We start from the raw sequence: 16,057 nt of genomic DNA, 5'->3' as shown, positions 1-16,057 counted from the left end.
TCTACTGTTTTTCCAAGCGGGACGTAGTGGCGCTTCAATCGCCCGACCATAATTGATGTCACTGTTGATTGGTTTGAAACCGCATTTCAACCTCCCCTTCGCGGCCATGTGAATTGACCATGTCCCGGCTGCGTACAAAGCTGATGCGTTTCAGTGTTAGCAATACGGTGTCTGGCTACAGTGCTTCAGTGCCAATCGCATAACTTTTCGCAATCATCGTGAGATGGATTGTGCTGGACTTTTGTTCATTCAGAGGTCATTGCGTAAAAAGATGCGCGTGTTACATTGAAGATGTTCCATGAAAGTCAGCCTTCTATGAAAAGAACCTAAAGCCACAATGGCGTGAGCATGGCTTATTGGTAGATGCCTATAAATAGCTACCGAACGATTCAAAGATGCATTGCCACGTTTACTCTAGAAATACCAGTTAAAAGAGAATTGCTTTCGTATTATGCCGCACAATACTCAAGGTGTAAGCAACGGAAGAAAACTTAATTCATGTCCATTCTCACCTGTTTACGTTTCTTATTTACTAACGTTTCTGTTTTGTAATTATAGTAAGAATAGTGTATGTAGTATCTATATTGTAAGCGTTGCGAAGCTGCTAAAGTTGTAGCCTTTACAGCAAGGCTGTTAGCCCCCAGGTGGAAAGGATTTTTCACGGCGTTGTCCTCACGAAAAAAAAAAGGTCTCTTTCATTTCCCCAATGGTGAGCGGAAGCCAATCCACGTAACAAGGGTTAATCACGGACAGAAAAACGACGCATTCGCATGATGTGCCACAAATGGAATGGGTCTATGCCGCTTTCAATGAACACATATCATAGTAACTCTTAAGCGAGCTGTGCCATGAATGCATTAGGTATGCGTCGCTTTTGAATGAACATCTCACTAACTTGGGTCGCTTAATAGGCGCCACTAAATGTGTTGCAGGCGAGAGATCCATTCGCAGTCTTCACAGCACATTGGTGCAACATGCCCTTAGGAGACCGCGCTCAGGCTTCGCGGTGATGGCGCTGTCAAGCGCCGGGTGTTCTTACCGAAGCGCGAGAAACGCGACCCTCTGTAGCACAGGCATAATGCATAAATTGTTTCGAAGGTGGCAATAAGTTATGTTGGATTGTTGATACAATGCTTAACGCGCTACCCTCGACAATCATCGAGAGATGGGTTTTAGCGGAACTTTTTTCTTTGCCCCACACCACCTGCGAATACTTAGCCTCTCATCACATCCCATGGAATCACCACAAGATTTGTTGTGTGGCGGAAGCTCACGCACGGTCTCATAGGAGGACTCGCATTGGGCAAGCCAAAATGTAGCCGCTGTTGGACGGGGTCACGTGATCTTTCCGGCTCAGAATGAGTACCCTACCGGTGCGGTTGTGGGCTTAACTGTGAGGTGGCCGAGTCTCGAGAAAAAGACAAACCACGGCTGGCTCCGAGCATCAAGCGATTTCGCGATTCGGGGATTTCCCGTCGTGGTGAGGGGCCAACACAAACGCACTACCATCTATTTTTTTTAATAGCACGACTTCTCCTTGGAAAATCGACCCTCCATATGCGCCACCATGCCACGAACGGATTGCCACCTGAGACTAAAGTAAAGATCAGTTTCCTGTGAGCTACCAAAGAAATAGACGTGAATGAAAAACTAAAAATGGTAGGCGACCCTAATATTTGACTCAGGTGTCTCTTAGTGGCACTCGCACCTCGGCGTTGGTAATCTTTAGGTTAACTTTACGCGAATGCAATGCACGAACCGAACTCGGAGGCAACTGTTTTCCATAAACTAGCCAAGTAAATATCATGCCATCTTCTTGTGTGTGACCTTACTAGTGGCGTCATTACTTCTTCTTTCTACTTCCGGGTCTCTAGGGATTGCGCCAAAGTCGTGCTCACGTGGCGTATCTCTAACGTTTACGATTCTGTGCTTTGGTGCGTCGTAATCAGTGATTTCTAATCATATCTATTTATTCCAGAAACTTCAGTAACTCAACTTGTAACTAAACTTATGCTCTGATATCACATCTCTAATGAAATCCGTTGTAATATACTATTTTATTCCTTTTATTTATTAATTTTGAATTTCCTCCCAGGTCGTCTCAGGGGGTGAACCGGAAGTGCTGTGTGAGAAGCAAAAGTGCCATTCGATGCTGGTGCCACTAAAGTAAACCTTCGGTGATTGAAGCGAAAAGCGCACACATTCTTTCGTATCGCGCAAACAACATACAGCACAGCATACGTCTCATTAAAGAACAAGCACAAAACAAGCATCCAAACCACATCAATGGGGATAAGGTGCTCCCCGCATACACTTCCTGTCAAGCATTACCGTTGCGCAAAGCTGCCTTAGCGACGCCAGCGTGCGACATGGGGAGTGACGTCACTAGCCTTTTATACATAAAAGAACAACCCTAGCAACTGATTCCATTGTGGTTGTGGCACCGCTATGGGTAGGCATCGCATAGTTAGGACACGCCAGGAGCAGCGTGAGTACGAGTAGCAGCAAAGGGAAAAGAAACGGTACTGCGACCAGCGGCGGTACAGGGGAAGTTCGCACGTCTACATCCTCCAGCGGCTGAATAAAGCACCGGAGGAGGAATTGAGCAATCGGAAATTGCATACCCCCTTCAGGAGCTGTAGTGGAGGTTTTTAACACTTTCGCTGCCCATACACTTTCACAGGGCCGGGATGACGAGTCGAATTTTTCTCTGCCATTCTACGTAATTTTGACATTGTACATGTCGGCGATAAAGATATGGAAAATTAACGAAGTCTGCAGCTTACCCGTAGTCGAAGCCGACGCCGTACTTCGTGTTAATTTGTTGCGCAGCAGCACTGAGGAAATGCGCAAAGTTTTCTTTGAACGGTCCTTGCAGAAGAGTTCCCCCTTTCTTGTGAATCGCGTCAAAGAAGACGAAATCACACAATCCGTCTTCGGGTAAGCTGATAGACACATCGAGGTGGTCGCTGAAGATGCAAATGAAAGGAGAAGACGGGGCACGATCTGGAATTGGGAGAAAACAAACAACATATTACGTGTTGGTAGCGCCAAGGACAACGGCTACCCCGCTCTTGGGCACTCCAAATGACAAATTATGCACGTAGCACTCCCACCACCTGTGAAGGCTCCCCTGGAGGAATGTTTCACTGGCTACATTAGGCTTTGTGAAGCTCTAGTGTTCTTGTGCCTACTAAACATAAACTATGAAACAATCATTAACAAATCACTGACTACGAGCATTTGTACTGAGAAAACGAAAAGAAAACTGCGAAAAGAGGGTGTGTGCTGTGAATTTATTCAAATTTCGTAGCACCAATTGTGTTTTGGTATGAGTTATCAAAGGAGACATCTTAAGAGACCATGAAATCACAAACGGCTGGCAAAAAGTGGTATTTCATTGAGTAGTCATGATAGTGTTGAACAGCAATTGGATACTTCATAAAATTGCTTCAAGAACACTCCAAGCAAACCACAAATCTAGCCCTACATCCGGCCGCATATTCAGTCACTTTAACGAACAACTTATGGTTCATAAGTAAATGACTGTATCATTTTATTAGTAATTCAAATTTATACAACAGGAATTGTAAGAGAACAAACTAAGTTAAACTTCCTAAACCATTTAGGGATTTCACGAATGCGAAACGCGAATGTACGGGGAGATGGTAATAGCCCCTATCAGAGCAGTGCGTTACAGTTATAGAGCTGATATGGATCTTGCGACGGAGCGCCTTATTGCCAGAGGACCCAGGAATAAAAGACGCTCCGAACTGTCTGTCCCTATGTGGACATGGTTCGGAAAATCTGAGGGGCGGTTTCGTAATTTTTTACCCTTCCTTGATGCCACCAAATAAGAAAACTGGATTTTTTTATGTGAAAATAAAAGGTGTTGCATCTTGATGTTGATATGCATCATGAAAAGTGGTGTCTCACTCCCCAAAACTGCATAGGAAGTTAGAACAAACGCCATGGTGCAGCGCTCAGTATTAAATTCAGAACTTGAGATTCTTTAAGGTGCGCCTTAAGTAGACGAGCTTTTTTTTCTTCTTCTGCTTTTCATGGGCTTTTTCCTCATATTCACCGAGTCTTTACGACGAACAGATGTTGTCGAAGCTGACAATTTTATATAATGGGAGAAACTTGTGCAATGCTTTTTCAATTTCCCTCAACAGGGTAGAGAAATGAAGCAGAAATGCATAACAGGGTCTCACGTCCCCCAGCAACGTTTAGGGGATCAGAGGCTCCGTGGAGTGGAAAGTCAGTGTATTCAAAACGCGCGAGCTTCCGATGTACGTCTTATTGCATTATACCTTGGAGTATCGCAATTTTCGTAGAAGATTGTTTCTATATTGCTGCCAATGAAATGCAGCCGCCACTGTATATAGTAGGAGCGGGGCTGAAGGACACAGGCGCTGAATGACGTGTGTGTTTGAATCAATAAAGAAATATTATTGTCCTACAAATAGCGCATGCCCGCCTCTTCCATAGCAGCGTAATGATTTGGGATGCTTGAATGAGTACATCACTGTGCAGGCTAGCATTAACCGTTGTACAAACGTAATTTTTGAAAGGTGCGCCGCGCACGCACACACACAGAAACCTTTCTTTGGCGTGGTTCATTACAAGTCAGAGCGCGAGACTTTTCAATTTGATTAACAACCTTACGGTATCGGCAGAAGCTGCTTAGATACATATATCTTCCTAAAGACGAAAACAAAAAGACGAAACAGATCTCTAGTCCTAATGTCTAGGTAATTATTATTTGGCACATGGCCACTAAATCAGTTCCAAAAGACTAAAAGACCAAGAAAACTCCGGTGCTCGAATGAGCCATTAAAACTAATTTGTTCCATTACCCCTCCCCCATATTGTTAGCATGCACGGTCTGAAGGCTTTCAGAGTATACATTACAGTAGAATATCGTTGATACGTCCTCGTTAGGTACGTTTTCCCGGCGCTAACATTCGCAAACGAGAACCCAAAAATGACCCAACGATTTACGCTGTTTTGCCGGCTCATACGTTCTCGGAAAATAAAATTTTCGGCACCGGTGTTAAGAACATCGATCGTATGATACGTTTTCCGGCCGCTAGATCCGACGTAAACAAAACAACAAAAGAAGTCGCGAGGCGCGCGCGATCGAGAGAACTCTATAGCTGCCCGCCGCGGCAGCTCCACCGCAATGCTAGCCTGCCCGTCTCACGCAAAGCGCCGGCGCGCACACAGTTTTTCGTTTCGGTACCAGCAAATCTTCCCCGGGGTCGTCGCACGCGGCATTCGCCGCTATCACCACCAAACTAATTGCGATGGGCATATTCGCCTCTCTGTTTTACAGCGTGTGATGCGTAGTGCCATAGCGTACTGCACGCTTTTAGCAGGCGATAATCCAAACCCGCCACCGTGCCCTGCTGCAGGCAGCGCGATGTGGGCGTGACGTGTCGCTTCGGCGGCGTCCGGCGTCGCCCACCAGCTCGATATCGTTTCGGTTTTTCGTCGCCATCTTGAAACACCGCGCAATAGGGAAACAACAAAACGCTCCTCGAGTCACCGGAACGCGACCAGCTCGATGCTTGTCGGCGTCTCGTACCGCAACGATCCGCGTGACGCTTCGCATTACATAGATGTCAACAGTAGTTGACATCTTTGTCAAACCTTAAGTCTGTCAAACCTTTAAAGCGAAGCTTTGTGTGTCTCACTTATTTGCCCGTGGGCGCCCAAAACGCACAGCAGCAAAGCCAACTTACACCTCTGCGTGGAACACTAGTTTACATTCGCCGTACCACGTCAGCATCGACTGGCCGGCCGGTCAGTGCCTGATAACAGCGCGAAGCGACGAGCTCAGCAAGAGTAGCGCATGCGCACAAAGTTCACTGTAAGCGCAAGTTACGTCTGCTAGGCATGACACCACCCCTGTCGCGATTAACTGAGCTTCCCTGCTTATCGAAGACAGCAAGTGCGCGTGAACACGGGCTCGTCTTAGGACCTGGAAAAAATAATCAAAGCCCCTTTCTTAAAGGAACGTGGTTGAGCGCCGTGCTACCCAGACGAACCGTATATGTCTGCATTGCATTACGCGCGTCATGCAATGCATTCCCGGTCGTCACCATGGGTAGGCCACGGGGCAGTGCATGGCAGAAGAGGCTGACGTACGCGAGAGGAGGTGTAGAGTCGTCCGTGAAAATGTGAGTATGTGCGTGTAATCACCGGCTAGATGATCTAAACTAAAGGATACGTCACTTAACGAAATGGTTCGTCATTCAACTTCAACGTTCAAAAAATACTATCCTATACATGCAATCAAATCACATATGCATAGCATCGAGTCGCTCAGTATTTCTTGGATTCGTTGCATGGTAGTTGGCTTTCGACTTTCATTCAGTTTGCATTGAAAGAAAGCTTCGCGTTCAACCATTTTTGTTTACGAACGGATGTTTAACTTTTTTAGGTATTTCGGATCGTACGTTTTCCTGGTTAGTGCGTTTTTCTCGCGTTTTTTTTCCAATATGTATAAACAAGGTTCTACTGAAAACTCACAATTTCCTTCGAACCTTTATGATATATCCTGCTTCGTTTCTACACAACATAGTGTCTGGTGTTCCATTTCTTACAAATCTCTGTTAATAAATTTTAAAGTCAAACTATATTAAACATGCTCTGTTCCTTTCAAACAGATGTCATCTACGCAGACGAATCAAAACCGTTCCAGCACGTCGTACGTCAGCGTATTGTGGGTAAAACCTCGAAGCTCTTTTTTTCAACATTATACTTATAAATTGCATGTTTATTTACTTACTGCATTCAGTACATAAGCATCGATAACTGTCATTTGGTCAGAGACCAAGTGATTCGGTCAGAGACCAAGTGCAACAATTCTTTCGTAGCTAGATTGTCCTCTGGACACTACAAGTGCTTGGAGATCAAGAGACAGAGCTAAGACTCAATCCGTTCCTTCAGCCTGTCGACACCAGAAATAAAGTGAACTGCCTGAATTTAACGTCAATGAGAAAAGCCGTCAGAGTTTTAAAAAAGCTAGTTACTGTGCATTACACGCGTTGGCTTTTGCACCGTGCATGTCTGCATCCCGTAGGCGTATTGCGACACATCTGTTCGCGTTGGTAGGAAGGCGCAGAGTTCTGTTAGCCGCCAACACCATTCTTTCTGTGTGCTGGCTTAAACAGGCCTCCTTCTACCTAAGAAGAGTAAAGAAAGTTTTGCGATGTTCGAAAATAACAGTCGTGCAATGATACTTTCCTAAAGCGAGCCATGATTGATCGCAGCCTGGCCGGGTTTGTTGTGGGATAGTACTTCATCCGGTATTGCAGCACACGCCTTCACTAGTAAGCTTCCACTGTGACGACTCTTTTTATAAGCAAGCCATAGAAAACTTTGCGAAAAAAAGATACTTCACCTTCAGGCGGCGTCATTGCTTCTCTTGTGGTAGGCTCTTGCGTTGTCGAAACGATTGACGAACCCGTGAGCGTCTTAGTAGTAGTAGCCGCTGAGGCCAAAGAAGCGCTGGTGTTGGAAGTAGGCATCGCGGCGGTTACCGGTGTTTTGGGTTCCACCTTTGAGGCGCTTGTGGATTCGGTGCTGATGTGATCGGTATGATTCAAACCTGCGACGCAAAAAAACGTTGCTTGGGCGAAAAAAAAAACATTTTACGTAACGTTAAACATGTGAAAGTTAGCGCTCATGTCGCATCCTCCTCTATTGTCCTCGCCTGCTCCAGCACAGTTTTGATGATTAGAAATAACACAAAATAGAGAGATTGGGTAAATGATAGCGTGCCACTGATTTAAAGCTTGCTTTCTCCAAGCACCCTAGGTATTCACTGATAACACCCCATTTCCCTGTGGATGTTTTGGAAGGTTTCATCAATTGTGAAAGCCGTTGGTTCGAAGAAGTTGGCAGAACTTGATGAGCCTCTCAAAAGCGTCGGCAACCCGTTACTATGTCGTTACTATGTCACACCAACAAGGCCGAAAGATAGCACTGGTCTAGTTTGTCCTCAGTGTCAGAGGAACGAGCAAAAAAATGCCATTTTGGATGAAAAGCTAGTTAGAACGCTGCAAGAGCTATTATACGAAAGCTTAAGACAGGGCACTGAAAGGCGCCAATGACGATTGATATTTCGTATACATAATAATTATGATTTGCACCTGAATATACATATGGACATGCAGTGTCAACTCAAAATTGCTGCAAGTGTTATTTTAATAACAACAATATTTGGCAAATGACTTCCATAAAATAAGCCATTGTCTTGTAACACTAAAGTGCGGTAACCTTTCTAAAGTCCTCAAGTTTGGCTTTAGAGCTTTCTGCAAATATTTTCGCAGGACTCCTTAGAGCCCATGTGAGGCAATTTCAGCGCTACATGTTGTTTTAGAGCGCAGCTCTTTGGCGTCCGTTCCTGGGTTTCGCGTCGTCGTCGGCGTTGTCGTCGGCCTCGTAACCAGCTCGCCGACGAATCTGCTCCGCCGCCGCCGCGCATGCGCGCTGTCGGCTCTCCGGGCGAGGGAGGATGATGGAAGGGAGGAGGAGAGACTGTGGAGGAGGGCTGGCTACACAAATGGCTCTTTGGCGTCCGTTCCTGGGTTTCGCGTCGTCGTCGGCCTCGTAACCAGCTCGCCGACGAATCTGCTCCGCCGCCGCGCATGCGCGCTATCGGCTCTCCGGGCGAGGGAGGATGATGGAAGGGAGGAGGAGAGACTGTGGAGGAGGGCTGGCTACACAAATGGCTCTTTGGCGTCCGTTCCTGGGTTTCGCGTCGTCGTCGGCGTTGTCGTCGGCCTCGTAACCAGCTCCGCCCCCCTTTCATCCCCCCAGCGCTAGCAGCGACCGACTGATACCGCTTTCGTGAGTCCGCTACCGCACTCACCAAAGACGTCGTGCACTTCCTGCAACTCGCATTAACCGTCCGTCGATCCACACCGATGTTAGTAGTGGGGGACTTTAATGTTGACATAAAGACAAACAGCAATTTCCTAACACTTATGCGGGAGAACATCCCGTTCCTCTCGCTCGTAACGCGTCCCACGGCTGTGACAACCTCGCGAGGCACTTGTATAGATCTCGTCTTTGAGAATCAAGCATTGGTGTACCAAGTCGAACATATATCAGTCTATTTCTCCGACCACAAAGCTTCCTTCATGACTGTCAAGAACTGTTAGTGCAGTCTTTGTTAAAGGAATACGTGTGAAAAATTAAAAAAAATTCTGTGATAGCGCATACATGTGTTGCTCGATTTCTTTGCCTCAATTTATCGAAAAGGTGAAACAGCTTATTTGCTGCGCTCAAATTTCGCATTAGGAAGTAACGTAATCGTCGGTAATTTTTTTATTTCAAATGAAATGAATTGCATCTGTAGAACCTCACTCGTATTGTTATGTTTAGGGTGTTGGCGAAAGATGGCGAAATACATAGGAACAGGTTGGTCAACGTTGACCGAAAAAAAGAAATGAATTGCCGCTTCTGAGATCGTAAAAACAAAAAGAAAATCGATGGGGAGAACACGGACATGAACAGCCGTTGCTCCTTTGGTATGACAGGACGGGCACTTGTGGTACATTGTTTGGAGTCATATTTTGTGCGCACTAACCGCAGACTATCGTAAGTAGAGAGAAAACGAAAGCATACAACATCAGAGACGGGTTGCCGACGCTTTTGAGCAGGCTCATCAAGTTCTGCCAACTTCTTCGTACCAGTGACCTTTAACAATTGATGAAACCTTCCAGAACATCGGCAGGGAAATGGGGCATCGTCAGTAATTACCTAGGGTGCTTGAACAAAGCAACTTTTACCTCAATGGCACGCTATCATTTACCAAATCTCTCTATTCTGTATTATTTCTAATCATCAATATTTCCATATCTATATCGTATATTTACCTATGCCTGTGGCGACCTGGACTTCTTTTCTTCCTTTCCTTTTTTCCCCCCAAGCTCCAAACTACTCGTGCTTTTCGACCGCGAACCAGTTGACTCTCCCATTAGCGGCGAAAGTGCATTCCGACCGTGGCTATCGGGACTCGTGCGTCAGAGAGTCGACCAAGCTTGTCGGTTGTAATTCGTAAAACTACTTTATTTCCAATCTGACCGCTCGATAAACAGCGTTCCTCACCCCACGTATGCGCTTTGCACGTGCGAATTTTGCGGCCCGCATCGGGTATACTGATTGCGAACATTCCTCCAGTATTCATGATAAGCACCACACCTATTCAAAAGAGATACACCGATTCTCACCGACATCAGCAAATCGAGAAGCAGTGCCCTCGTGGCTGAAGCAAACCCTGCCTTTTAATAACTTTCCGTGACATTGAGAAAGAAGAGAGGAGGAGAGGCCGCTGGACGCCAGGCTGCGTCGGACTATACCTGCCTTAATTGCAGTGAAGTGTTAGGAAGCCCGCAAACCCGGTTGAGCAACGAGGTATTATAATATGCAGCTTTTCCGCAATCGCGGGAATTCCCCGTTTAGAAAGCTGCTGTTTAGTTATGAGCATTATGTGAGCAATACAGTATGAAAATTGTTGTGCAGCACTCTGTTGTGATAAAGACACTCAAAAAAGAAATAATGCTAGGCCGCATCTATCCCAGTCGCCATTTCCAGGCAACCGTCCACCATTGTCACGGCGACGCTTTGCTCTGTTGAGCTTGTAGCGATTTTTTCCTCGTACACGGTGAGCTCAATGTATTATAAAAAAAGCCGTAGCTTTCTACCCAATTTAATTGGTGTAAGAGTGTACAGGTAACGTCGCACGAAGGTGACATGTGCGATGGCGCGACTCACTAAGCGCCATCACTCACGCGTTGCAGTCCTGGAGCATATATTGGACAAGTATGCGCCCTCACGAGCCAAAGAGCAATGTGCCCGTGATAACCACGCCTAAGCTGCGAGCATGCGAAGCGCTTCACCACGACACTCAACATTTTTGGTCGATCGTCTATATTTGAGCGATTTCCCCACTTGCACAGTCTACAACATGTTGGGACCTCCCTAGCGACACAGTGTAAGGCTTCTCCATTGAAAAAAAAATCCATATGCACCGTAGCTTCCATGTCAAATATTCCCATATGACATGGGAGGAAAAAGTTCGTTTTCATATAGGATCCTTGATGTTTCATATAGTAATAATGGAGATGTGAATCACGGGGCATATGGAGTTTCTCATTAAAGTGGCCTCTCGCCGCGAAAGTTGTCCTTCCGTTTCGTCAGCGCATATTGGGGTAGAATGCTTTGCGAGGCTGCAATGCAAGCTCTCCCTCCACTGAAGAGCGCCGTAGAAGATAGGCACGCTGGCGGGTCTATCAAAATTAGTTAGATAGATAGGCTACTCCGAAGACGAGAATATAGGGGGCCCGAAACATTGGCTCACTCCAAACTTCTAGCGCAACTACGAAGGCCGGCACTGCCGCTGCTATATTTGTGTCCGTCCTCCAAACTTGTCGGCAATTCCTGACTTACGGAGTGGTTACCGCATTCATTCACTGAAAGCGAAACTTCTTCGCAAAAAACATTGCCAATGAATTTCCCAAAAGCTTTAGCGCATCACCCTCGAGATATTCAGCACACTTTCGCTGAAGGTCTCGGAGGTCACAGCGAAAGGCAGAGAACAGTCCATTTGAATGATGCGCTACGTTTCTCTCATCAGTAGATATCACGCGCTCCTGAGAAACGTTCACGTGAACACCCAATATCGCAGTCTTTCTGTTAACGCATAGCGCGGCGTATCTAGGGCCGGATGCGGCCGCGTGGTATGCGGCAGACTCACAATTCTCCAAATCTTCCGCGCTGGTTTTTCCGGGCGCGCTAGAGCGGAGAGCGTCGACAACGCCCTTGAGCGTGGAGATCCGGTGATAGCTTCCTCGGCCGCAGAGGTTCAGGGAGTCGTCGTACTGCGCGTCGTACACGGCTATGCCGTACTTCTTGCTGCTGAGCCTCACCTTGTTAGTGCACAGCTGGAAATAGATGCAACAGGATGCCTATTGGGACTGGTTGGTTAGAATTTATGTTCGAAGTTCTCAATCTCAACTACGAAAACTCCAGCCTATAGAGGAAAGACCAAATCCCCTGTGCTCTTTGATACTCCTGTTCTGACCCTATTGTCTTCGTTGTTATACATCAAGACACTTACGAAGCTCAATGGCGATGCAAAAAATTCACGGTGATATTTGTTACCACTCTAACGCGCAAAGCGATGGTTCCATTCGACAGTGAGCTGCCAAGAGTCAGGGCGGTGGCTACCGTCTCCCAAAAGCTGCTGCATTCCATAGGCGTTAAATGAATTTAAAAAATGATGGTTGCGTTCAGACAGGTAGAGTATGCAATAGGATATTATTTCAATTTCTTTTGTAAAAGAAGTTTGCTTGTTGGTAGAAAAATCAAGATTACACTTTTCATTCTTGACTCTCACGCCTCAGTCGTCATGTCCACGGCATTATTTCTGACGTGATGGTTTCCATGATGTTTTTTTCTCAATGTGGGACATTAACGTACTAAAAAACATAAACAATTTCTGAAAATTGTGAACAGGTTACTTAAAAAACGAGGTGTTACTCTTCGTAATATAAGATACACTAGCTATGTGCAGATGCCGTGAAAATAAAAGCAAAAGCTGAAAGCTAAGACAGAATGCTACGGTGTACCGTCCTCGTGTAACCTAACACGCCTAGCGTGCCATAATAATGGCTCCCTGTGCATCAAGATGATGTCCCTGAAAATCGAAATTCCCATTCGTGGGCAGCAGAAATCACGCACGAATCTAAGGCATGTGTGTTCCACCTCCGTTAATTTCTCGCCCGTCTTCGCCATTTCATTGCGGCATTTGGCAAACCCTGCATTTGGCAACTACCAACTTACTTGCAGGAAAATACTACCTTGCAATACTAGGAACTAGGAATTCAACCAAGAATTTCTAAAAACATTTCACGCATCAAAACGTCCGAAATAAAGAAGGAATACTTTGAAATTGTGGCGTCGTAACGGAAAACAAGAAAGTTTTGGCTATCCTGCGTTTCGCTTATGTCCCATGCCTTTTCGCCAAAGGTCGCACTCACGAAGCTAGGCTGGCACGTGTTTAGGACTCGACTGATGAAGTAGCCACCTAATGCTCTATGGGTTCTGCTATTGCAGGGCGCCAACACTCCACCATATGCCACGCACCGTGGACTCTGCGCCCTCCCACACTACCTAAAGCACCAAGCACTCTCCATGTGGCAATGGACACATTGCCTATTGCCTATACTGTCTATTCCATACTGCATATAGTGTATCGTCTATTGCATATTTCCTATTGTATATTGCCTCTTGCAAATTGTTTTATTCTAGCTTGAGATGCTTCAGATAACGATGCCCAAAACTTGGGGAACACGCTTTTCGCGCGGTTGGCAGGCAGAGCGTTTCGTGATGCCGCAATTACTTGGCTTGCCGAAAAGCAGGACTCGTTGCCCATAGTTACCATTGCCTTCAACAAAGAGTTATCAACAAGGCCGAACCTTTCTAATTGCGCGTACCTGTTCACGCAGGGACTCTCTCCCGTTGTAAGCGAGGAGTCGGACCAAGGACTTGCTGTAATACATGTCTGCAGGCAGACCGTTGTCGTGATAATTCTTGTAGCTCGCATTTCGGCATACCTGTTGAAGAATGCGCCATCACAAATTAATTATTGTGTTGTGCGAAAAACCGGCTGCTGTTCTGTCCTTTCGTGTTCATAAGGATGGCTATCATGATAGCGAAGCTCTATATAAGCCGTCGTAATAACGGTAGGTTAAACACCTGCCCGGCAATTAAGAGAATAACAAATGAATACAGGACACTACTGCAATAAGCTTTCTTTATTACCTTGCTCAATAACTTCCCATTCGTCAATTAAATACTTCCTATCATTAGTCTGAATAAAAAAACCTTACCATGGTTTGAGTTTGACCTCTTCACAGGAAAGCGTTAACAGGCGAGAATAAGGTAACCACGATTGCACAGATCGACGTAAGGGCGACAGAACCCGCCTACAAGTGTGTGGCTAAGCGTCAGTAGCTTTGCCGTCCACTTTCTTCGGAAGCTTCTGCGCAATATTGCGTATTCTATCCCAAGCTTTTCATCAAGCGCCATATCTAAATTGCTAGAGCGCGAACACATCTTCCATACTCGACTACCAAGAGCAGTATTGTTGTCGTTTTCGGAGCGCAGAGGCGTTTGCTCCTGCAGCCAGCGTCGGCGTCGTACCTCGTAACCGAGCGAACGAGCACAGCGATCGATAAAAGAGCGAACTCGGAGCGCGGATTAAAGACGGTGGTAGCGAAGACAGCGCGAGGAGGAAAACACAGGAGGAGGGTACAATGAAAGCATGAGGCCGAACGCGGAGGAGGTGGAGGCTGGGGACCCATAAGGCGGAAAGCGGGGGAGGATGGTACGGCGAAAGCGTAAGAAGAAAAGCGTAGTGCCACGTAAGACCGGCTTTGTGGCAACGATGCCTACGAGATGCCGTCGAAGAAGCGTGCGTCGTCTATTCACGGATCAGGCCGACAATAGCGTATATGGAAACAAAGCGCTGAATGAGCGGAGGTCTGTCCGCGGCGGCTGCTGTGAACCGCGCCCACGCGTCACCCACGCGCTGCCTCTCGCGATTTCCCGATTAGCGAGGCAGTCGCGCCGCACTTGGCTCCGTTTGCAACGTGCCGTACGAGACAGATTGTCCGCGCCAGCCAATATATCGCGAAATGAAAACACGCACACAGCAGCGCTCAAATTTGGATTAGGGAGTATTGCAATCGTAGGCAAATTTTTCACAGAATTTTTCTACGTTTCTACTATCGAAATCAGCTATTTAGTTAACTGTGTTGTACGTAAAGTTCACCTAGAATAGCTGTCAGTTGTGCGTGTTTGTTAACGTTCATGATGCAAAAAGCACTTAAAACGGAGACTTAGCATGAACGTAAGACAAAGCGCAACTAGAAACGGGAAACTTTTATTCAAGAATGATGTTCTTATATACAAAAAGAATTTACTACGTCACCGCGAAGTCATTATCAGTGAACACAAGAATTCAACGCGTGGTTTCAATAAGAAGTCACTATCGTTGTAAACCTAAGTTCAACGCGAGATATCAATACCAAACACGAGTACCTTCAATGGCAACCAAGGCCGGTGTACAACCTCATTAAATTTAAGACACAAATGCCCCTGAGATTTTTTTTTCTAGAAGATAAGCAACCTCCGAGTTTGAAGGCATTAAGAAGGGCGAGATGGCTGTGTCAGCCAGCCGTCTGTTATGCTTTCGAACTCCGAGGTTGCATTTTAGGATAAAAAATGACAGGGTACTTTGTGTCTTCAATTTAAACGGGTCGTACACGAGCCTTGATTGTCAGTGAAGACACTCGCGTTTGGTCTCCATATTTCGCGTTGAATTCTCGTTTACAAAGATAGTGGTTTCGGATTGAAATCACGCGTTGAATTCTGGTTTTCATCGGTAGTGGCTTCGAGGTGACGAAGTGCATTCAGCCTCTATTTAAGAATACCATACCTAAATAATAATTTCCCTGTTGCTAGTTGGGCTTTGTCCGGTGTTCTTGCCAAGTCTGCGTTACAGTATCGATTTTTCTATCATTATAGTTCGCCTATTGCAAGCTGAAAAAAAAATTGATTGTTTATTTTATTTATTCATTTGTACTGCCTGCAGTGTACATGCGCTCGTTACTCAGAAATTGAGCCCCTCGTTTTCCATAAATCATCTCGCCTGCTCATAAACCGTGGCCTCGATGGACCATTGCTCAAGTATGTCATTCATTTCATTGTGAGAACATTCACACGAACATCTGAAGAGGGATCGCGCTTGCGCAGCTCTTGCGTGGTGGATAAAGAAGGTTTCAAGAGATGCTCTGCTCGTTTGGATAGAAGAAGGCAAGCATAGAGTTTCCTGCAAAATACTAGAGAGAACTCTGGCGGTGCAATCGTTCAGCCACCATGGGAATGGTGGAAAGTACGTGGATTTGTCCGATATTCATGGTTGTCGATTCAGACGTTCCTGTGGCTTTGTTTGTTAGGCTTTATATGCCTTTGT

The 16,057-nt window shown here is 46.1% G+C and overlaps 1 protein-coding gene across 7 annotated transcripts in view; it reads right to left on the bottom strand.

Annotated features, from left to right (window-relative positions):
* Positions 1-16,057, bottom strand: part of LOC135913307 (uncharacterized) — a 568,389-nt gene that overhangs the window by 333,136 nt on the left and 219,196 nt on the right. For all 7 annotated transcript variants that reach the window (XM_070541258.1, XM_065445900.2, XM_065445902.2 and 4 more), the window contains 4 exons: positions 13,515-13,634; positions 11,774-11,960; positions 7,412-7,618; positions 2,787-3,006 (listed from right to left, as the gene is read on the bottom strand). In XM_070541258.1, the coding sequence (XP_070397359.1) occupies positions 2,787-3,006; positions 7,412-7,618; positions 11,774-11,960; positions 13,515-13,634 (734 nt within the window). The remainder of the gene's footprint in view (positions 1-2,786; positions 3,007-7,411; positions 7,619-11,773; positions 11,961-13,514; positions 13,635-16,057) is intronic.

Source organism: Dermacentor albipictus, chromosome 6, assembly GCF_038994185.2.
Source record: "Dermacentor albipictus isolate Rhodes 1998 colony chromosome 6, USDA_Dalb.pri_finalv2, whole genome shotgun sequence".
Taxonomy (NCBI): Eukaryota; Metazoa; Arthropoda; class Arachnida; order Ixodida; family Ixodidae; genus Dermacentor; species Dermacentor albipictus.
The sequence above is the reverse complement of the archived record's forward strand: the minus strand, read 5'-3'. Positions and strand labels throughout refer to the sequence as shown.